The following is a 24057-nucleotide window of genomic DNA, read 5'->3' as shown; positions in this document are numbered from 1 at the left end:
TGCCGTTGTTATCGCAGCTGATAAATTTCGCCGCAGCAGCAACGACATTAGCTATTAGAGGTAAAATGCATTTGCTGCAGGTAACTGTACCGTTCGCGCTGTACCGTCTTATCGTTAGTTCGAATAGTTAATAAATTTAGCTGCGGCAGCAGTAACATTAGCTGTCTTTAGTTTGGCTTCTGTGACTAATTCTTTCTCTGCGCGCACGCTTTGAATCGCAGCCACGACTTCAACCCTTCGAATGACAAAGGACGTGGTTGGCGCGTCCTTCGCTCGAACGCGTCAAAGGAGTGACGCTACTTCGAGATGGTCCCGCGAACTCGCGAACTTTCACGGGGTCGATAATCGGTTAACCGAGCCGGGTCGCGGGAGCGGACGATCGCACAGCGACGGAGTCTTAATTCGTGCTGAGTGACTCCTAGAAATGAAATACAATTAAGGAAACCAGAAAGAGGCGGAACGCCATAAAATGCGAGACGCGCGAAATGCTACATATCGACACTCGCGAACTGCACCCAGGATTAATAATGCCGACGTGCCGGTCGTCGGTCGAGGGCGAGAGGGTGGGGCGAGAGGGCAGCGAAAGACGAGAAGGGAGACGAAGAGGCAAAAGAAGAAGTAGAAGAAGAAGAAGAAGACGACGACGACGAAGAAGAGGAAGAAGCGGGAAAGGAGAGGCAAGGTAGAAGAGCAACAAGAGGTGCAGCCTCGGGTGCCGGGCGGGGCTCAGATGTTTATCCCGGTCGACCTCTTCTCCCGTGCCTCCCCCGTGCCCCCTTCACCTCCGGTTCTTGCGGAGAAGGAGCGCGCCCTCGGCAATCCGGCGCTGCGGAGCGTTGCATCTACGTTATGCGTGCTCTTGTTGCTCGGATGCACTCACAGTGGCGTCGCAACCGTCTCCGCTCGCTCCGAGAGAGCCGACGGACGGAAATATGACAGCGCGTATACGTTTTAAGTTCGCGAACTCCGGGGGACCGACGTGCGCGATCGAAAATCGAAGGGCTTGTTCTTCTTACTGGCGATTAGCGATCGGCGATGTACTTTGCACGAAATATCGTCTGACTGGCACATTGGTTTCCACATTGAAAACAAGATTCGGCGACAAGTACTAAAATTTGGTGAATATTTGATTACCGCAACTCGATAATTTAATTCCGTAACTAAGTCGTTTGGTAGCACTAGTCAAGTATTTGATTGGCAAACTCACCTAATTTTAGCACTTATTATCAAATTCTTCTTCAGTATACCTGACTGATATTCGCCGATGCGGTCGTTAACGGTTCACCCGTGATGCACATTTTTTTAATCTCGAGAAAGAGATTAAACGAGGCGACTTAGAATCGCTTAGACACGCGGCCGGAACGAATTGACCATTAGTCGCGTAACCTCGGAAAAATGCGAGAACGCGTCTAAAATTAACATTTTCTCGTGCGTGCGCGCTTCTTTCGCCGCCGTTGTGATGAATCAAGAGTTAATTGACTCAATGTACAAACCATGCGTTCGCAAGCACGTGTTCATACGTGCAACAACGATATTGCTCGTATCGCGGAATGTGTCTTCGGGAAAATTCTCCAAGTATGGAGTCAGTGCATGAAAAACCCGGGCATGACATCACGTAGAATGAGGCGGAATGGAAGGTAGAAAGGCTCGCTTCGACAACCGTATCGATCGTAATCGAGACGACCGGAAAGAAGAAGAGGAGAAGCAGATTGCGGGAGGAGGATGAGGAGAGATAGAGAAAGAGAGAGGGGGGTCTTCGGCTTGTGACGAGGCGTCGGACGGTCGGCGCTCGCAAAAAAATCAACGTTAATCAGACACTTCGTATCGCCTGTACTCAGCTCCCGGTGAGTCGAGCGATCTAGCTCGCAGCAGGTTCTCCGCGGCAAAAAATCGATGAATGAACTTACGCCAGAGCGGATGCTTCGCGCTCGAGTTGACCGGCGACCGGCGGTTTTACGAGTGTCCATCACGCATATCTTCATTATTATTTGTTACAAAGCGCGTGCGAGACTCTCTCTCTCTCGCTCTTCCTCCCTCCCTCTGTCTCATCTCGTATCTCAAGAAGGTATTCTCATTTGAAACGTTTCCTCCGATCGGTGATTTTTGAAAACTCCTTTTGAAAAAACTGTGAGACACAATTCCGGCGTTTTGCATAAATATTTATCTATGCTTTAGTAGATAGTAATTTCTGCACGTTACTATCTTGAATATCAATAATGTTATAAGTCATTTTGTTAGCGCTGAATGCGAAAGATGGGTGACCACGATTCCAGACGTTGTAGATTTCTGAAACCAAAACGGCGAAAAACTTATTAACTATAAACTTGTGGCTATCGCCACTATCGCGATGAAGTCAGTATCTTGAATATTTCGATTTTTTAAAGACTCCCGAAACTGAAAAAGGATAGGCCAAAAATCGATCTTTCTCTTTTGAAAGAGTCGTGCCATTTTATAAAAAGTCAATTTTTATTCTTCATCGTGGTAAGGACGATGGCTATAAGTGTATAGTTTAATCAGTTCTGCGACATTTTGGTTTCAGAAGCTCACAACGCCCGGAATCGTTGTAACCGGGCAAGTAAAATTTTCGTTCAGCGTTGCACAAGATTATTTACGACTTTGTTAACATTGAAGATAATAATGTAGAAAAATTACTGCATATAGCTAAAATATAAATAAATAATCGTACAAAACGTCAGAATTATGAGTCTTACGGTTAAAAAAAATAAACTATCTGCAGATCACCTAACCAAAACGACGTTTCAAACGAGAATACACTCTTAATGTGGGCGTGTGTTAAAAAACTCTCGAATAAATCCGAACAAGTCGCAGCGGAGGGAAGACGAGCGTGCAGAACGTCAAAATTGACACGCATCCGTGTAATATCGTCGTGCAAAAATAATCACCCACATTTGATATCCTTCATAGATAGTTCTAATTGTTACTTGCCGCGATAGCTTCGTCCTCTCGTTTCCCATCAGGCGAGAAACCGAGTTATAATCTCTATCGAATAAATTATATTCCACGTCAAACGGTAGTCCCCGAGATCCCCCCCCCCCTTCCCCCGATGCATATGCATGAGACAGACGTGCTTCGCAATTATCGCTTGGCAATTAACTCGGGCCCATCACATAAGTTAATCTCCTTTCCCGAGAGCATCCTTTACTTCGCCTCCGTCTTATCGTCACCCCGCTCAGTATTAACACAATAATACAATTATCCTTAATCGTCGGCGATTCCGTCCGCGTGCGCGGCGGCGATCGGCCGATCTATCGATCAATGACAACGCCGTCGCGTACAAGCACAAACGCGATCGAAGCTAATCATCCGCCAACACCGCGCGCACGCGGCCTCATCGAGATAAAGCCGCGGTTCTCCGAGCCGAGCAGCTACACGCCTCGCCACTCGCTCTCGCGGTGTACTCCTAGAGATTCGTCCGTAAGGATGGTTTCATCGAGCACGTATCCCGTTGATGACGCACTTCCGGCCAAGTGAACCCTCGTGGTGGCCCCCGTGATAATTCTGGAGGATCGAGAGAGAGAAAGAATGAAAGAATAAGAAAAAGATAGAGAAAGAGAGAGAGAGAGATCCATCCACCGTGACTCCGTGGCCCCGTGACGACCCCGAGGAGATGTTTGCTCTTGTTGCGGTGCTATGTGCCGTAGCGACCGGCGGCTGTATGGAAGTATAAGAAGAAGAAGAAGAAGGAGGAGGAAGAGATGAAGCAGGAGGACGAGGTGGAGAGGCTGGAGGAGAGCGAGAGGAGAGGGAGAGGCGAAGGGGATCAAGGAAGAGAGAGAGAGAGAGAGAGCAGAGCGAGAGGAGAGCAAGAAGTCGACGCCAGCGATGAAGTGGGGCGAGCGGTAGGCAGGGGGAGGGAAACCGGCAGGGGGGAGAGAAGGTGGAGGACGGGTCTTGATCCAACGCCTAGCCTCCGAAGGAGCTCGCTCGGGCGCCCGATGGTAGCGGTTCGCTCATCATTGTAATTACTTCGCGAGGATGTACCAGTATATTGGATCATTATCGACCGCTCCATATCTACCACCTAGGCCCATAAGTATAGACTTATGCGCTGCCGGACCGATCCATCGCCCTTCTCCCTCTCTTCTCTCTCTTTCTTTTTTTTTCTCTCTCTCTCTTTCCCTTTTTCTCCTTCTGTCTCTCTTTCTCCCATGCGTGTACGATGTACGCACGTTGCACGTACATATGCAAGAGTGCGTGCGCGAGGACACGTACGGGGACGCAGGGGGAGGGAGGGGAGAAGGAGAACGAAGCAGAAGGACAGGATGGTAGCAGGTAGGGAGGGAGGGAAACGCGATCAGTGCACGTACCGGCTAACGACTCGTTCGTACGGCTCTCTGATCAAACAACCGCGGCAACCGGGGCAACTTTCTAAAGGGCCTGTGCGCGCGCGAGTGTCGAAGAGGGTCCCCTCGCGCTCTCGCGAACATCCATTTTCGCGGAGGGCAACGACAGCGGCGCGAGCCGGCGAGCGAGCCCCGGTGGCGCTTCATCTCGTCTGAACCCCGCGGACCTTCTCTCTCCCTTCGCTCTTTGATCCGTGCGATCAGGCGGAAAGAGATATTGCGAACCGCGATAATGGGAACGCGCGTAATAAGCAGTCGAGTAAAATTCGTGTTGCACACTGAGAGAAAAATATTTCGGATTTTCTAACTATAGTCGTTATACACCCGTTTCTGTGAGAAGTGTTGCTGTGCACACAAAAAAAGAACATCTTGCCTTGTGTTAAAATGCGGTCCTTGTTACAATTTTTGCGTTAAATTTTCAGCATACCCGTGTGTTAATTTAACATATTGCGTTTATGTTATCTCAATATTTTACGTTGTGTCAATATTCAACATATGCAAATGTTAAAATAACACAGTTTATACTTCATGATCGATTAACGAATTAACTATGTGAATTTATTTTTTTTTCACGTTAACTTTTGACATAATATTCGTGTTACTTTTCAGCATATTCATCTTGTGTTAAATCAACAACGAAAACTTAAGTTTCGGGCGTGTAAAAAATGTGTCGAATTTAACACAAAATTTTGTACCGTGCAGCGGTAATACCTTTACATGCATATTGCTGATACTATTTTTGTGGTTGAAACCACAAAGAAAATATATAGCTGAGGTTGCGGAAATAACTATGATTTCTCTCAGTGTACGTATTGTTATGTAATAAACTCTTCGTTAACCTGCCTCGTCCTGCTTGCTGCGTCCGCTAAATGAATCATACTTCGATTAATTCTTTTCTCTTAAAGGTGATATACGTAAAATCTATGAAATCTAACGCGGATAAGTTGGTTGTGCGAGATGAGCAAGGCGCGCGTCGCAGTAAGTAAGTATAACCTGCGCACCGGAAGCGACCGGTTGTACCTGTAGCTGATCGATTAAAGGATATAGTAGCAGTAATTATCGTTACGCGGTGATCTATGGGCTATAAAACAGGGTTTGTAACTACGTACTTTTATTAAGAAAAAACGGAGGAACTGCGGTACCCTTAATGTCGTGCTAGGATCTACACGGCCCAAGATACTAATCTCAGAATATAGTTACATTTTTTATCGGGTCCCCCTTTTGCTCGCTCTGCTAATTTCACCGTAGTAACTAGTAACGCTGAATATATCGATTATTAACATTTTTTTCATTCTCCTTAAACTCCCGATAAGCAAGGAAGGTCCTGTATAAAATAAATCGAGCATCGTGAAGCAGTGAATGCACCGAGAATGCGTAAGTTATATTTGTTAAGTTATATTCGTCGGCCGCACGTAAACCGTGAGGAGGAAATCCATTTTCGCAAGCTCGCCTGACGCAGAAGCAAACGGAAGAAGTTTCGATGAACTATTAGTCGGGGGCGGGGGGAGAACAAGGAGGTCGGTTAATTGCCGGAATACGACGCGTATTGTGCACCGGAAACTGTTGCACGAGCATTTGATCTATTAATGGCTTATCGCGGCGCGCAATTATCACTCCACGGTGATTTATCGGCCGTGAACCGGATGTACTGTAATATTTAGTTAAATGACGTGCGTATTTTTGCGAAAGAAGTAAAGTAAGGAAAATCACTTTACTCCCTCTCGGCTAAGAGCTATTATCTCACTCTGTGTAGATAAACGACGTGTAACAAAACACGGGACACCTTGGCGCAGCGCTCGTCTGAAGATCATTCCGCGTCGCAGAATCGGCCCCGTCGCGGAATGCCGCTGAAATTCTATCGCGAGCTTGTCGGCTCGTTTCGCGACCACGAAAAGGGCCACTTCCACTCGAGTGATAATCGCCGATACGTGGTCGATACGTCTCGGCGAACACTTCGGCTTGCCGAGGCCTGCAGTTCGCCTCGGATTTCCTTACGCCACGCGGACTCCCGGATCCCCGTCGACGTGCCGAGGAAACATAAATCTCAATGAATGCCGCGAGCGCAAAATTACGACAGACGGAAAAAGGGTCTCTCTTAGCACGCGGCGGCGGTTGCGAATTTGCATCGAAATAAAACCTCGCGGAAAATAATCGTGAAACAGTATCCCGAGTAGAAATCTTAAATCCCACATTAAATCTCCAAGCGAAGAAAACGGAAATAAGTTCCCATTTGTAACATCAAAGAGGCACAATAATTGCTTCTTTAATGCTAGAAATGAGAGTTAAGACCTCCGAGATTTAAATTTTAGTTCCGCATTAAGTCCTCAAGTGGAGAAAACGGCAATAATTTCCCGTTTGTGGCATCAATAGAATTGTAGCAATCGTAGACTTTTGAAGACTTAATGTAGAACCAAATTAGACTTAATGTAGGACTAAAATTTCAAGTTGTCCCGAAATTTCAGGTTGTTCCGAAATTCTTCAAGCTTTCTGTTTACATGCTTCCATCTAGGGTGATCTGTTCAGGCAATGTCTTTTATATTAAAAACTATGAGCGTTTCAACCTAATTAATCGGATTTGTATGCCGGCCAATAAATTTTTAGACTCTATCGACATGTTTCATAATTCAATCAGTGCCTTTAGACGTTGCCCTACGTCTTCTCTTGAAATTCCTTCAATGTAGCCACTTATTTATTCTGATTATATCGAGATTTAAATTTGGTCGATACTTTTACGCACTACTTCCATGTCTCTCACACTTATTTGCAAATCAAAAGGCACTTCCCGTTTAAATAAATAATAAAATAAGGTTGAGACGTTGTCTAACGGCGTCGTCGGGGCCCGAGAAGGTCGCGCGTGTTCTCATGATCAACGTCCGAGATATCGCTCGTATTAAATCAGATCGCGATCTCGCGCGCCATATCGTCGAATCGGATTGTGTCTCGCGTCGCGGACACCTCGCGCATTAGAAATGAGCGGAATCGGAATAACGATCTCCGGCGATCCCCGTCTATTCGCCCCCGATCGGTAATCACGATAAATTACTCCGAGCTAAACGCACGTGCACACCGAGACGACGCGCTGTCGCTCGTCTATCTGATATCTCCCGAGAGCAACAGCTCGGGTATCTCGGGAGAAGGAGAGAGAGAGAGAGAGGGAGGGAAGGAGAAAGAGCAAGATCGCGGATCAGAGCGATACTCCCGCCAACCCCGGCTCGACCCTGGCCGACCGTTAGGCCAGAATCCGAATCGAGGATCAGGATCCTGCAGGCCACGGCAACGGCGTCGAGCGGCGCGCCGGGATCAATCCGGGACGCGCAACGGGAGCCCGCGGAGGAAGGAACGGGAGCGTATCGAAAGATGCCGGGCTTCGATAATCCTTCAGGGTAGGTCGGTACATCGCGGTGCTCGCCGAGAGAGTCTTGCCTATCGAGGTGAGACGCTCACGGACGGAGGAAAGAAAGGGGGCATCCACACTCTGCGCTCTTCCCGCTGCTCTTCGGGTACTCCCCCCTCGCTCTCCGCCTCTTTTTCTTCCTTCCTCCGACGTCGTCCTCGTTCTCGCTCCCGCTCTCCCGTGGCTGGCCGGTCGACCTACGTGGAGAGATGCTCAGGTGTAAAACCGTTGATTGCCACGGCGCGGTATTTTCTCTTTGCACGGCGATGGTAGCGGTGGGCGTGCCGGGCACGACCGAAGGGAGACGGCCAAGGCCTCCTCATCGCGCGCTACCGCGATTATGTTTATTATACTCGGCCGACACGCGTGTGCGTACGTGCGCGTACTTACACTCGCCCGTGTGTCTTCGCGAGGAGAGGAGAGAGCGCGTGAGGACGCGGCACTGCCGTGAATGCCGTAGTGAGCCGGAGTGAATGAGACGCGATAGCTACCGTGAGGACGTGCCCCGCGCGCTCTTCCAGGCTTCGACTTTGTTTTAGAACCGAGGCGCAAACAGAAGACGACGCCCGACTGTGCGAGAGAGAGAGAGAGAGAAGGATAAATCGCGCGGGTTTCGACGATCGCTCGTGGAGGATTAACTCTTCAGGTACTCGGGCAACAACCGGGTAGTCGTGCGTGCGCGGAACGGGGGGCTCGCGAGAGATGGACGCTCGGTGTTAACCGATTACCTCAGGGAAAATTGTCATTTGAGAGTGATCACGCGAGCGTAACCTGCGAATCCTCGTTACCGAGGAGCATTCTGCGCGGAGAAAAAAGTTCGGCCGAATTAACCTGACAATGGGACGAACCAAACAGCCTGCTTTAAAAAGTCTAATTTAATTCCACGTTGAGTGTTCAAAGGTCTTCTATCGCGCTCCTTCGGCGCTACAAATGGAGAAATTAATTCTTGTTTCCTCCACTTAATGTAAAACTACAATTTCGACTACAGAGGATTAAATCCCCTCTGTAGCGCTAATTATCTAAAGGAACGCTCCTTTCGCGCTACAAGTGAAAGCTTACTTCTGTTTTCTCCACTTGAAGACTCAATGTCCTCGACTTGGGAAACACCAGATATTTTTTCTCGGTATATCTTCTGAAAATAATGTGTATCGCATTTCTGTTCGCTACGTAATCAAAAGTATACGAGCCCTTTTGTTTCCAATTTTACTCGTGCGGGATGACAGAGCGAACTTACACGCCCCCCTCGCAAGAGAAACGCATCGCGGCGGGTATGACGAGAGAAGCAATACCGAAGATACACACTCTAGGCGCCGCTCGTACATCCCCGAAGCACATCGACTCGAAGTAACGACATCAGCAATGACGACTCGCTCACGACAGCGCGTACGCGCGCCTATATGACGAGCCCGAGCATACGGCGCGCCGTTGCGGAGGATGAGGCTGGGTTAGAATTCCATCGAGGTGGAGCCTTGACATTTCGTGGCCTGGAATCGACCGGCATAATTGATCGGCCTCGGCGCGGCTCCCCATTCGACGAACGACCGTGCTATTCCATTCCGTCTGCCGGTACGATTACGTCGCCGCGTACGACCTCGCCACGGCTCGTCGGAACGCGCGTCGCCCGACTCCGCGAACTCGATTCTGGCCTTTCGCGGCGAACGAAAGAGAAGCGGGGTCGATTAAATTAGACTCTCGGGATCAGCTTCGAATCGTCGTGCTACGATGAAACGGAGGGCGACGCTGCATGGCGGTCGAAGCGAGAAGCCGCGAAAAAATGCCGGTCGACCTTTCAACGTTTCATCGAGAAACGCTCCCGCGATAAGGGAATGTATCATTCGTGTTATCGCTCGCTAATTTTTCACTACACCTCTTGAGTAATAAAGGTAGACATTATTAAGAGGAAAGCGTGAAAACTGACAGGTGTGGTAAATCAACGTTGCTATCCAGTCAGTGGGAACAAAAAAGTAAGATAGTGGCTGCTTCTTGGCAGAAAAGGTGACAAAAAATGACTTCTCAGACGTGAAAATAGCGACCAAAAGTGGCACTTTTGTCAAATGCTGCGAATAACTAAAACCATTTAAGCAAAAAAATAACGCTCACTCCTATCTTCCCGGGCTCATCTTTGGATAACTCAATATATAACGAGGCTTTAGAGCTCGAAAACAAAATGATATCTCGTTTTTCATGCTTTTCCTCTGTATCAGTCGGATACTTTTGTTCCTTGAAAATCCAAGGTGACGCGGCCGCGAATGACATTATCGCGGCGACATTTTCTCGAATTCGTCACAGTATCGAAATTTCAGCGAGCTTCGACGCGAATCCGAATAGGCGACGAGAAAGGTAGCCGCGCAATTTCCACGCGAACTCGGCGAATACCTATTATTACCTTGTACGCGAGTGCTCCTACAATGCGTTGGGAACTAAATGGACATGGCAGCACGGCAAACACAAGACGCGCGAGCCTCGGCGGCAGATACGACAAACAAATGCCACGAGTGCTGCAATTTTCTGTCGTTAACGACCCGGCTCGAACGGCCTTAAAGCAGCGAACCCATAGAGGCGCACCAATAACGGTCGCTCGTGCGTACTAAAAATTTTATAGCGTCGCGTTTATCGGTACGAAAAGCAGAGGAGAGAATGGCGTTGGCAAAACCTTGTTTAACAAAATAATGACTACAATTATTCTACTTTACATTCGCAGCGTCGCAGCGCAAACACGCTGCCCTCCGTCTCGCGAGGGGCCCGTTCGCTCGCCCCTTCCCCCTCCTCCTCGGGCAATTTACCAGAAGTAATCGTCGATCGAGGGAAGAGTTATAACTAACGGATTGTCAGCTACTCGCTAACACTGGAAGCGCGTTTTTCAATCGCGCCGGCTGCTGCTGCATCACCAGGTAGTCAGCGTTCGCTGGGCCTAATTGCCCATCTGTCACACGCGCATGCGCACGCTTTAACCGCTTGTTTCACCGCCGTGTTTCAAGCGCGCGACGCGAATTCGGCATTTTTCGCGCGTCCCGAATTCGAAGCGTCTCGTTCGACGAAGAAGTTATCGCGCGTATTTCATCACGCAAGAAGGTACACGTAGACGTTTACGATGTCGCCTCGCTGATCCAAGGCACTTGTACGCATCGATACCGGGAAATGGATGGGCGTAATTTAAAATAGCACGAACCGGAAAATCTATCGCGTAATCTCCCGGCTGAAGACGTTTGCGTGCGCCTACGACGCCTCTCTCTCTCTCTCTCTCTTTCTTTTTCTCTCCCTCTATCTTATCTTACCCGTTTCCCTACCAGTTACTAAAACTCATCTACCAAGCAACCCCTTGCAGCGCCCAGGGTGCAACCATACAGGAAAAGTCGGCTGCGCGCGCGCGCGCCGCGGTTCGTGTCCCGGCTCGTTCAATTTACATAAACACGCGCCCATTGATTGCCGGACCAGATTGTCCGGCGTTATTACTTCTACGACCGGTTAACTTCACCGCGGGACCGCGCGAATAATCGTTAAGCCCTAATCGCTTCGCTACGCACGTAGCTCTCGCCGACCTCGCCCCGATAGGTACGCACGATATATGCTCCGCGCGCCGCCGGTGGAGTTAACTCCACTCGACCCCCGCATAATCGCGCGCGAATCGACGGCCGATGATTTCAACTTCCGACATCCGCCAAACGGCCGTTATTATATTACTTTGCCCGTACCGCGCCTACCGCGCTTATACCCGGCTACTTAGTATCGCGACGTACGCATCACGGAAGAAAGCACGTGTCGATGACACACACGCACACACAGAAGCCACACAGAGAAAATACTATTCTACTGTTAAGAAAAGCGATCGCGTAGTTTACTTCGAGAGAGGTCACCACGCCCGGATACGGGTAACAGGACTCAAGAGAGAGAGAGTTTACTTACCTTCTTTCTTAAATAATAGTCCTATGAAGAATGTCTCCTCGATTATAGTTTTAAAACTTACTCGCTAATTTGAGAAAAATGTATTATGACGTCGAAAGAAGAATTTCTTCGCTTTTCGAGAATACTATAAATTTTATTAAAGAAATATTAACTTCGATTAATTTGAACAAGCAAACCGAAGTTTGTTTTAATTTAATATTCTTGATTGAAGTACATATAAGTATATATAAATATATACAATACTAAACTCTCGTTAGAATTCGGAATATATTTTAAATAAATTCGATGCTTATGATTAAACTTGACGATATATTTGCAAATACGTAAACTTATAAAATATTTGAAACAATATTTATATGACTGCAATTTACAATAAAAAATTTTATGTTAAATTTAATATATTTCGCACGTTCCAAGCAACGGTCCGTACAAATTTCTACAGAATAATTACAGAACAGCAAATCAATGTCAAACTCACCGAAATGATACGGGAAAGGTCCACCACTGTCGGAGTAGCCGTTCCTCTCGGACCCTGAAAGCGCAAACGAGACACAACGTCAGATAATCTGCCGAGACGTTTTCAAATCTCGTGACCTTTCGATTCATCAAACTTTGTCGGTTCGGATTTTCGCTCGCTCCGACTCCGTGGAATCTAATTTTTCGCATTTCCCCCGTACGATAATCGGCCGCGAGCTCCCTTTGAAGGGCGAGCGGAATGCGTATCGATCGATCGATCGACGAATACCGCGCGCTCCGCGAGTGCTAGACGGTAGTCTGGAACACCACCCACGAAGCGGCTACTTAGCATGCACAGCCAGCCAGGAGGTACCTACCCATCTATCTGACAAGGTTAACTAATACAGCTTCCACCGATCGCGCGGTCCTTGATTAGAAATACACCGATAAATCAGAGAAAGGAGCGACGCGAGCGAGCGAGAGAACGTGCACGAGTATACCGGGCGCACACACTGGGAGATAGTCGTCGCGGATGACTATCGCCGGGCGAAGAGCGGAAAAGGGGAAAAAGAGACGCGAGACATGGCATTCCGTGTAATTATCCCGTTTACGTGCCTAGGGAAAGTAAACAAACATACGCAGGACGACAAACACGCGCCATAATGGACCGGGCAAGTTGTGATTCTTCGAAGAATCGAACAATTCAGAGAGTGATTCGATAACCCAGCAATTAACGGGCGGATATATCGCGACGATGGACGAAACTATTTATCGCGTTGGACTTTGTTACGGAAAATATTTTACCGTTATTAACCCTCTGAAGTAGTCGCGCATCTAAATGCAATACGAGTGGTCGCGTGGATGACAAGTGACATTTTAAATTGCCATCTTCAACTAAAAAATTTCTTTAGAAAATAATATTTATTTATATGAAAACGATTATAAAAGATCTTATTTCAGACAAAACGAAGATAAATTTGGCGTCTTTTTCTCAATTTAAGAATAAACAAATTAAGAACAAATTACGAGGTGATCAACATTGTTTTAAAAACGATCTGTTTACAGATGTGTTATTCATTAGTGCGATATTTCCCAGTGGCATGTCAAGAAGGTCATTTCTAAATTTATATAATTGTAATCACAAATTTAGTATTTATCAAACAAAATTACGTTCCTATACATTTCATCACGTAAATAATAAATGTTAATTTGAAACGATATTGAGGTAGACATATATACATATCATATTATAAATAGGAAAATGCTATTATTTTTCATTATTTAGATTTATGAGCAATACATCTTTAAGCTAAAATACGATAAATAAATAATCTAATCATTATTTTCTAAGCGAATATCACATACACTTCTGCAATGTTCCGGACAAGCCCAGTTTGTGTATTTTTCACACGACATCGTGGTGGTCTTATTGCACTCTGTCCCGCCGAGAAAACAACGAGTTCCTGGGCGCAAGTTATTTTCAATGTTCCGCGGATGAGAGCAGTTCCAAACCGGCAAATACACGAGGATTCGAAATAAATATTTTTCAGTTTTTTTTTTTCGAAAAATGCATTTTGGCGCGTATGGATGACACTGGTCGTCCGCGCGACTACTGTAGAATTAATTTGTAATTATTACGAGATAAACGCTGAGGCGTTCGGTTTGAGCCGGCTCGTTACGCTAGTGCGCCTTTCCTTTCGCGGCAACTGTACGGTTATATACCGTTCGTCCTGTTACGCGCACCCGCGCTTCATGCAAGCGCAGCTTTGCGCGGCCGTAACGAGATAATTAAATGAATATAATCAGCGATAAATGCGCGCTGTCCCTCCTCCCCCCCCCTTCCCCGGTACTCTCCGGCCCTGCCTGCGCCGAGTCGTCGTTTAATTGGACGTTACGCCTATCAAAGCGAGTCGCTTCCGCCGCGGCGGATGCTGCGCGCCGCTGCGTCGAATCCTTCGGGAACGAGGAAGCCTCGCAGCAGGACATCCGCCGCCGCGGCTTCCTACGGTCGCGAGCACTTTTCTCGGTGTGTCGCGCACGCGCGATAAAATCGACAAACAGTCGTACAAACGCGCGCGGCGTAATACGCACGCTTACGTGGTGTCGATGGAAGGGCCGTTGTGTAACTTTAAAAGCGCGTCTCGCGCTTCACTAATGGACCTCGAGAGGCGTCCCGAGTTCTCGTTCTTCCGGTTAAGCGTGTATGTGTGTATGTGTGCTCCTCTTTTCTTCTCGAACCGAGAGGGAACAAGCGACCCCTGAGGGCGGCAGAGACAAACCGTTAGAATACTTTTCACCGAGCGATTAATTTCTCCTCGCGACTCGCACGCCCGCAAATCGAAACTCGGTGCGACGCGAGCGAGTTCCGATTTCTCGTTTTCTTTCTGACCTGCGTGATAATCTCATCGGATCTTATCGTTCCATTAGAATCGGTAGAAACCAGTGAGCGTTCCTCTTCTATCTCCGTAACGGCTTGGCGAAATATTGAAACTCCAGTCGGGGCTGAACGTGTTCATCAAAGATGCAGTGTTTATCAGCCTGTGCCGATATCGATTTCCCGTTATTCGATATTCCGCAGACGAAATCGACGCACACGGAAACATCGTGAGACGTTCGCAGACATTTCTCAGCAAGCGAACTCGGCCGGCGAGTCGCTTCGATGGAAACGCCGACGTACTCGAGTTTTCGAGAGACGATCGATATACTCTACCCTACAAGCGGTTTTTTATTATTACATCAAAACAAAGAGAAGCTCTGCCTCTTGAAAAAATCGCACGAATATTGAGTTTTTTTTTTCTAAAACGCAAAATTATCCGCGTGGAAAATTTCTCGGGATCCAACTGAGATCTAGTCCGATTTTCCGAAATAACAATGGTTTCAGGGATTCGGCCGACGACGACGGCGCGATTTCACCGACTATCGCTACCGTGGCGTAGATCATTTTCGCGCTTTTTCCGCCGTCATACTTCTCGTCGCCGACACGGCGGGACGAGCGCATAATCATCCGCGCGGCCTGGAAAGGCCGTCGCTCGCGTCAGCAGCCGGGATTCCGCTCGTTCTTACGCGGCGAGAGAGCATATACGCGAGAGGCCATAGATTACTGTTTTATGCCGCGATGAAACTATCTCTAGGCTAGGTGCGGCCTGGCACGTTCGCCCGCTCGCTCGCCTGCCTGCCTGGCTGGCCGACGAAAAGGAAAAAGCCAGCGCAGATTTCCCTCGCGGCGGAACCGTTCGAGCAGCGCTTCGGGGGCCGCAGGTACCATTGGCGGCACCGGCGGTTCCTGGCTTAAGACACACCGCCTGCGTTCCTTTATCACGATGGTTTTGCCACTTCGCCGCTAGGAAAGGAACGCGGGTGCCTCCTGCACTTACCCGCGGATCATAAAACACGCCGTAACCGTAATATCTCGCACGACGCGCCGGCGGTCTCCGCCGGTGATGCCCGGCGTAGATCTCGCGAGGAGGACACGCGAGAACGCACCGGACGCATGGGCCGAAATTAAAGCCGCAGATAGCTACGGCAGATACGGAGGCCCGAGATGGAGATATCACGTACGAAAATCAAAATAGTACAGAGCGCGCGAAAGAGTTATATCGAGTTGAGATTAGCGCGGAGAAATGAATTGCTCGATACAAAGATATGACACGGGGAAAGCAATAAATCTCGTTACGTCCGGCTGGTATTTCCCTGAAGAGCGTAATTGGTTCGGATGAGATAATCCAATTTCGCGCAAGTTGGCCGGCCAGAGTTCGACATATCGCTCGGAGCCGACCTCGGCCGGTGGGGGCTTTCACCGACCGACCGGGTTATCGTTCGAGATATGACGAAATGCAATGCCGCGATGTGCAATGCCATAACGCGCTCCAGAGATAGAGCGTAATTTACTGAGCGTTCCGGGAAAGGAGACCCCTGAAGCGTTAAAAATAAAATACATTGGGAAAATAAAATGACATTACAGTAGAAATAAAGACGGGTATCAAAGTACAAGTCAAAAATAATAATCAAGAAGTATGAGCGTACACGAAGAGCGGAGACAAAGTGGAAATCTACATAACGATACGAACCAGAATAACTGGGAAGGATGAAACTAATTTTGTAGGAGGTTATCTTAATCCTCTAATGACGAAGCGTATTTTCAACATATCTAGGAAAGTAAGGTCGGACCCGATTTTTCTCTGTTCTGTTCAATTTCCAGGTAATCAATGTACGTAACGGGTAAAAAAGAAGTAAATAATGAAACACTCCTTAGGAAGAGAAAGAGTGCGTGCACGCTATAAAATAAACGAAGCCGTGGGGTCAATCTGACCTCACCTTACTTTACTTAGAGGGTTAATAGAAAGAGGAAATTGGTTTGCAATTTGAGGTCAAGGTAGGAAAAACTTACTAACTAAATTGTAAGAGGCTCCACGTTCCAATAAGAAATTATAGTAAGCAGTTTGAAGTTCCCCTATAGTGCGAGCATTTCGAATTGTCGAAGGTGATCCATTCCAAAGTTTGACGCCGCAATATCTAAGAGAGAAAGAGAGAGAGAGAGAGACGAGAGGCGATTCGGTTTGCGAAAGGAGTACGGTTAGACCGAATCGATCTCGCGAATTCCTGCGTGAAGGGAAACGTGTCGAGGGCACGGACAAACGAGCGGAGGAACGCGTCCGTCCCTCCCGCATAACTTCATACGACCGTGAAACAATCGCGGGAACGATCGCTCGTTCGCTCGCTCGCGATAATGGATTTTCCTTCGCGGCGTGACTCACGACGGATAGGAGGGTTTGCGCACACACGGGAGAAGTGCGCGTTCGCACAGTTGGGAATCGAGAACGAAAGGAATTGGAGCGATCGCGAGCGATCGAAAGCCGCCCTTCGCCGCTCGCGCGTGCGCGCCCATGGCTCCGTTAATAAATAAGGTCTCGAGGTTTCGTTCGCGTCACGCACGCAAGCACGCGTGTAGGACACCCTGTTTCATCAGCTCGGCAGAAAGGAGACCCGAAAGGAGAGAACGGCGCCCCGGTCGTGCCGGCATTTGTGTGTTAAGCTCGGACGATCGTAAAGCCCGAGTATTCTCGCGTTCTATTCGCGCAAAACTGTCCGGTAATTTTCCGCGCGTTAACCGGAACGCGTTTACGTCTCGTAATCCCCGCGGCACGGGGAGAACCCGACGAATTTTTGCCGCGACTGTGGCGTGTCGCGGATCGCCGCGTGTTGCAGCGAACAGCGGTCGTCCGTTGGCGGTTAGAAGCGAAATTACCTAATTGATTCTTGCGAGAGACAATTGCGAGGACCGACGTGCCACAGTTTTCGGATATTCCCCGAGGGAGATCATTGGATACCATATCTGTTTTCACGCGATAATTATGTCCGACAATATTCGTCTCGTGTCGGAAATTTTATATTTTTCAAAAGAATAATTTCTTTTTTAATTTTCTCTCCTCATATCGTCGCGAGTTATCGTCAAATCAAAGGAGACATTTAGCGAAATTGTTGACATTATATCACAGTCTTGCATACCCATTGGTGCTCCCCTATAATTGCGTTTATTCAACGAGATCTTGCGGGATTTTCCTATTCAATCTTCGAATTGGTTTCTCTTTCATAAGTTTGGATGCCAGGTCGTTGAGATGATTTTCTAGACGGTCAAAAGAATAAATTAAAAGGGCAAATATGAGTGTATGCGTAGTTTAATAGTGAACTTTTCTTAATATAACAAACACTAACAGTGTATATTTGAAGAATCAATTTATTATTTTTTCAAATCTAGACTGTTAGTGTTTGTTATATTTTACAGTTGCATTATTAGAACGGTGCAGAAGCTCTTATTTGCCCTTCCAATTTATTCTTTTGATTAAATAATAATATTAAATATTAAATTAATATTAAAACTCATTATGTATCTTTCATTTTTCCTTTCATATTTTGATCACTCTTTCGTCGTTTTTATTGACGAAATGTTTTAAACAGTTATTAGTTTGAAGAAAGAAATTCTCAAATAAAAATATGTTTCGATGCAACGAACGTTCCAGCAGTCGCGAGTACGTTGGTTCACGAGTATTATTATAAGTTTTCAAGGCCTCTCAGCCGACAAGCGCTCGGATAATTGAAATTTATGCCCATTTCCATCGAGACCAATTCCCGGTAATGCACACGAGGTCAGGGGGAGACGGATCGAGGACTGAAGCTTCGTCGCGAGAGAGGAAACGTCGCCGTATCGTAACGGATGAAAGGCCAAAGACGAGAGAGAGAGAGAGAGAGAAACAAGCACGTGGCGTGGGAGTTCACGGGGATGGAGCGAAGGGAATGAACGAGCACGCGTTGTGGGCGGACCTCGAAGAGGTGGTGGAGGTTAAAGAGGCGGTGTTGGTAGGAGCTGCCTCGATAAAACCAGAACTACGAAGGCATACCGATTCTCGCGTTTCTCCTGTTTCGCGCGCCCGCACGTACTTTCGTGCGCGCATACATCGCGTCAAAAAATTGTTGCCAAAAGCGCCGATAGCCCCGAATGGAAAATAACGCACCTCGAACTTCCGGGGGGCTTCGACCGTCCTGAGAGGCCAAGTGATGTTAGATGTATTCGTCAATTTTTTTACAATTACGCAACGTGCCATGGAAGGAGAGAGAGAGAGACTTTCTCTCCGCTATCTCGCGAAAATGATCGGTTTCCTTCGGGTCCCGAAAAAAGTCATCCGTTCCTGATCACAGGTTATCACGGGAGACATTTTTTTTGAAATTTCCACGACCCGCGGAGTGCCGGAGCATCCTGGAATTAATCAAATTACAGCCGACGCGATAATTCACGAGAGGTGATGGAGTCGCACATTGAAACCTAATTTACATTTTCCTACGTATTGAGAGATTGAGGAGGTCTGTAATTGGTGCGAGGGTAACGTGTAATTTCTACGCGAGTTTCACCTAACGAGACCTTTCAGGTACCGCGAGATAAACGCAGGGTTAAGAAACGTTCCGCGTAGCAGGAAATGAAGTACGCTCGGACGGAGGGGCCCCTCTCTCCGTGCACCTGCGCGCGGATAATGACGTGTCGCGACAATTTTCCAGTTATTATGTTCGCCACGACGTTTCCGGCGAGATCAGCGGCAAAAACTAACGAGGCGAGTCATAAATCATCCCCGCCGTATCTAGCGGAATCAAACGGCCAAGTTTATTAAGTTAACTCCTCGCGAGTCCCGACGCTACGGCGAAATCATGTCCACCGTTTCGGGGAAGCACCACCACTGATTTATATTCTAAAATAACATTACAGTAAATATGTAAGACACAGTTCACGGACATAGTGCGCGGAGAAAAAGGGTTTCTCCGGATTTAGTGTTTGTTCGACTCGGGTACGTTTGATATAAACAACATGATTTAATATCAAATATCATTTCGTTCGAATGAAAGTGTTGTAGTTTCAGCAGAGTAAACTACGTCGTTTGGTAGGAAACAGTATTATTTAGAGAAGATAATATTTGGTTTAAAAAGAAATTATTTCATTACATATTACATAATACATAATTAAAAAGAAATTTATTTCATTACATATTACACAATGTCCCACTGACATAAAGAAGTTCTTTAATATATTTCCAGCTTAGTGTTGCTTCTTTCAAATAATTTACTGCTTGTGACAGCCATTGTGATGACTGGATGAAAATACAAAACAAATATGTTATTTGACATAGATATTTGTTATTGGAAAAACCAAACAATCCTGTTAACACGTTTGCTGCCACGCTCCTCGGGCATAGTTTGTTCCAAGCTACACCAAGCTACCAGATCCGCTTTATTCACAAGTCAAGGGTCCAAATAACGCACTTATACTATGGATTAACTCGTGCTTAGCATAAGAAGTCGATAATCGAATATATTTGTACTTGTGAGGTTCATATATCAACCACGAGTATACTCGTGGTTTGCAACGAATGTGTTAAATGAAACATTTATTTGCTCTGTTAAAAAAAACAAATTTGTTTCAAGAAATTTTATTAAACTCAAAGAAATCTCTTTCTCTGTTCGGGTATGAAAATGATGATTATTATTATTATTATTATGTTATAATTTTAACGACTTTTCGCGCAGCAATCGGAGGTGGATTTTGCAGCGAAGACAAAAAATTCCAGAAACGAAATCTTCGATCCACGTGTCTCATTGGGTCATTCGTTACCTACAGCTGCCCTTTTGCGGTGAGATTTGCATAAAGCTGGCACCGGCCGCGTCTGATTGCTCGTAATTAGCGACGCGTGGCCCCGCGCCCACGTCAGGTCAGCGACGTACGCGAGGTGGACGAAGAAGGAGACGACGATCCCCGTTAACGAACCGTGGTGTAAGGTCATACGCGGCGCGTAACCCACGGATACCTACGCACGTACGCACCCACGCGCGAATGAGATGTATACGGAACCTACCTCACCGCGTAATCAAGGGAACGATTCACTCCGTGATTGTAATGCAAACCGAGGAAGCTACCGAGGCGTGATAGCGATCCTCTTCATTAACGGCGGTATTTGCAAATTCGACGGAGAGAAAGAGAGAGAGAGTTGGCACTGCTAAATATCGTGTTATCCTTCGCGCTCTCTACTTGTGAATTGATCATCGAATAAGAAAAGTGATTGATCTGCAAAGTATCCAGTTTTTGATATGATTGCATAATAATTAGAATGGCGTCGATACGAATGGCGTCCGGCGCGCGTGCGGGGAATTATGTCATTACGAGTTAATTTTTGCCGGTCACTTAAGATTCGTTTATGGGTGATTAAGCGATTCGCGGGACGCTCGCGATTCCCCGGAAAGGCGGCTTTGATTGCGCTCGTCATTCCCCGCTTTATTTACGATTATTCAGCGGCGTCGCTCGGCACAGCACGGGATAATTAAAGTGCCGTGCACCCCGAGCCTGCGTCGATGACGAGACGAGAAGCTCGCCGTTTACAACCGCGAATGGGATCGCACGCCCGTTAAAGGCGACTTTACGCGGCGGAGTAACTAATCACGCGACCACGCGAATCGATACTAAACGCGTGACACTGACCCTGAGACAGAGGGAGGAAGAGAATGAGAGGGAAACGATAACGAGCACGGCCGGCGTTTATAATCGGGCCGGGCGCGATACGAACGTATGTTCGCGAGGTCGAGTGAAAGCTTTGACCTGGCCTTTAATGCGCGTCTCGATTTATGTCGAAAAGGTTGACGGATCGAAACGAGTCGCGCTGTGGGTCGCGTTTTGCATAGAATAAAAGAGTTCGGCCCCGCTCGAATGCGATGTACACGCGATACGAAGAATCGATCGGAGAAGTCTTCATCGTGCATTCCGCCGCGCGCGTCTCCGCGATGATGATCGTGCGGTTGATTTCATTCCCATCTCGGTTACGCGCGCTCGCCTTCGCTCGCTCGCGCGATAAAACGAGTTTATTGCTAGCACTCCGAATAATTTATCGTCATTGTCTCCGGCCGTAATGTGTGATAATGATTTTCCAAGAGGGAGGAGGGGAGAGAGAATATTACGCGCCGTTATTGTGTAGTAATGACGATTTACGGGCGATTGCCGCGGCGTCAAAAGGAGAGTATTCTTGTTAATGGCCAGCGGGATAACCCGGCGCACAATGCACGAGACGGAACGCGACGTTATCATCGCCGCGACGACCCGTGACATTAGGCGATACGCGTGACAATTAAAAGCTTCAGATATTATCGGCTGAAAGCGCGAGCGTCGTGCGCGAAATGACGTTTACGCGCGAAACAACGGCCGCGCGATGTCGTCGTTGATGAATGAGCCGTATCTCGAGGCTGTTATTCGCTACGCCGTCCGAGGACAATTGTTTCCCGCCTCTGACACTTCGACACCCGTAAAGCTAGTGGGGTGTGTAAAAAAAAAAACATAAGCAGCAAGTAAATTGACCATCGCAATCGATTAATTCTCTTTACGGCTTAAGAACAATCGACTGGTCAATTTCCTCACTGCTTAAGGGGATGTTACATTCGAAAACTTTACCAACAGAATACTGGATTCTTTTCTGCAGAGTTCACGTCTTTGTTCAGCCCCACTTGGGAACTCGCGTCTGAAAAATCGGCATGGGAGTCGACAAGTTAAGGCTTCAAGCTTAAGTTATACTACTTAAACTCTATATTACTACTACATTCACACTGCAGACACCGCTTGCGAAAGTGATTGTGCTCGTGAATGACGCCAGAAAAATTCCAGGCTCGTAGGAACCTTGTTGTCATTTACCCGACACTTTGCCCGGCGCATCAGCGGCCGTCCCGTTCAAAAAGTCGACGACTGCAGCACCGCTCGTCGCGTCATAGTTCGCGGCTGCGTCGCGCTGCGCTCGATACGCGACGCACGCACGCATCCGATGCACTCGCGAGACGGACACACACGCGAACAACAACGAGGCAACAAACACACGAGGCGGAGGAGAAGGCACCTGGGATCGAGCGACTACGCCGCCGCGCCACCACGGGAAATTTCGCGAGGAGCGCGATATAACGGCCTTCGCCGAGTTTCGTTCGCGCGCGCTCTTCCTCCTTCGTATATTTTTCCAGCCCGGCGCGCTCTCTCTCTCGTGTCCGTCGCGAGAGTCTCGAGTCGACCGCGGAGTAGAGTCGTCGGGGCTCTAGGTACGCTTGGTAGGGGTCTGCACGAGGTCTCGAGGCGGCCTGGGAGGGGGATAAGGTCGAAGGTCAGGGCTATGCCGTACGACCCGTGACCTCTGACCCTCTCGATCCCTCGACCCGGCCGACCCGCTCTCTCTCTCTCCTCGCGTTTCTCCTGCATCCTCCTCTTCCTCCTACTACCACCACGAGCTGCTTCCTCCTCTCCGTAGCCGCAGCCTTGTTTCTTTCTCTCTTTCTCCCTCGCTCTCTCCTTCTCTCTCTCTCTCTCTCTCTCCCTTTCTTTCGCCTTCTTTCCTTTCTTTTTCCTCTCTCAAATGTCAGCCGGCGCGGCAGCCGCACAATGCGAGTTATACACGTGTGTGCGGCATATATATGAAGCGGCGTAAAAGACAACGCACACGCGGAGAGGAACGATCGTGGATGGAAATACAGAGAGACCCATTTCTCTCTCACTCTCTCTTTCTCGTCTCACCGCGTCCTCACTCTCCGTATGATGTTCATAGACTGTGTCTCGTTCTCATGTGGTGGCCGTATCGCGTCACGACGACGCGTTCCCGATTTCTGAAAGAAACCCCACCCCCGCGGTCGATAGAGTTAGTCATTGTTGGTGCGCAACGCGCGTGCTCTTCCGCGATTCCTTTATGCGTGACACAACGGAACAGTCTTATTCATAGAGATATCTGATTAACTCGAGAATTCGCTAACGGGAAGAGATGCAAAGAGGAAAAGCCTAAGGATGTTTTACGATTAAAAATGAAAAATAATCATCACGAGGGAGCAGCTACTCGCGCGACTTTTTTTCAGAGTTTACAGGAGGAAAGAGAAGAGGAATTTTTTGGATAAATGTTTGGAAGTACTACTCCAACAAAAACCGCGTTTTTTCTTCCGTAGTAATCAACAAAACGAGTTATAAAAAGATATTTATGTAAGTTTTAAGAAAAGGGCGTGAGATTTCTTGGGGAAAACGCGGTTTGAGGTTGTTGACGCTTAAATCTTTCGTCTCGTTAAATTGATGTGCTTTTTTTATACTAAAATAGACTGTGGAAAAATTCGAAGCGAAGACCTCTGCACAAGGTTCGGTATCGAAATATCGAAATTATTTCGTCTCCAGAAATCTTCGTGGCGCTCCAGTTGTTCATTAACGGGACAACTCCAAGCTTCTTTTACCCAAAAAAATCCCACTAAACTTATACAAATATCTTTTTACGACTTGTTTCGTCGGTTACTGCAAAAAATTCGGTTTTCGGTAGAATAGTACTTCGAAACATTTATCATTAATTGTTATTTTATTATTCTACACACATGCGCGCACGCACGTACGCAAGCGCACGTAAACTGCTA

General features: G+C 47.6%; 1 protein-coding gene across 1 annotated transcript in view; it reads right to left on the bottom strand.

Moving 5' to 3' along the window:
• The window catches only part of LOC106748242 (uncharacterized protein KIAA1522-like), a 192199-nt gene extending 169581 nt beyond the window's left edge, over positions 1–22618 (bottom strand). Inside the window, exons 1-2 of the mRNA XM_014626623.1 lie at positions 22328–22618; positions 12140–12193 (exon numbers count right to left, since the gene is read on the bottom strand). Of these exons, the coding sequence (XP_014482109.1) occupies positions 12140–12193; positions 22328–22451 (178 nt within the window). The 5' untranslated portion in view covers positions 22452–22618. The remainder of the gene's footprint in view (positions 1–12139; positions 12194–22327) is intronic.
• Positions 22619–24057: the final 1439 nt, after the last annotated feature.

This window comes from Dinoponera quadriceps, unplaced genomic scaffold (genome assembly GCF_001313825.1).
Source record: "Dinoponera quadriceps isolate SergipeBrazil2010 unplaced genomic scaffold, ASM131382v1 scaffold123, whole genome shotgun sequence".
Classification (NCBI taxonomy): Eukaryota; Metazoa; Arthropoda; class Insecta; order Hymenoptera; family Formicidae; genus Dinoponera; species Dinoponera quadriceps.
The sequence above is the reverse complement of the archived record's forward strand: the minus strand, read 5'-3'. Positions and strand labels throughout refer to the sequence as shown.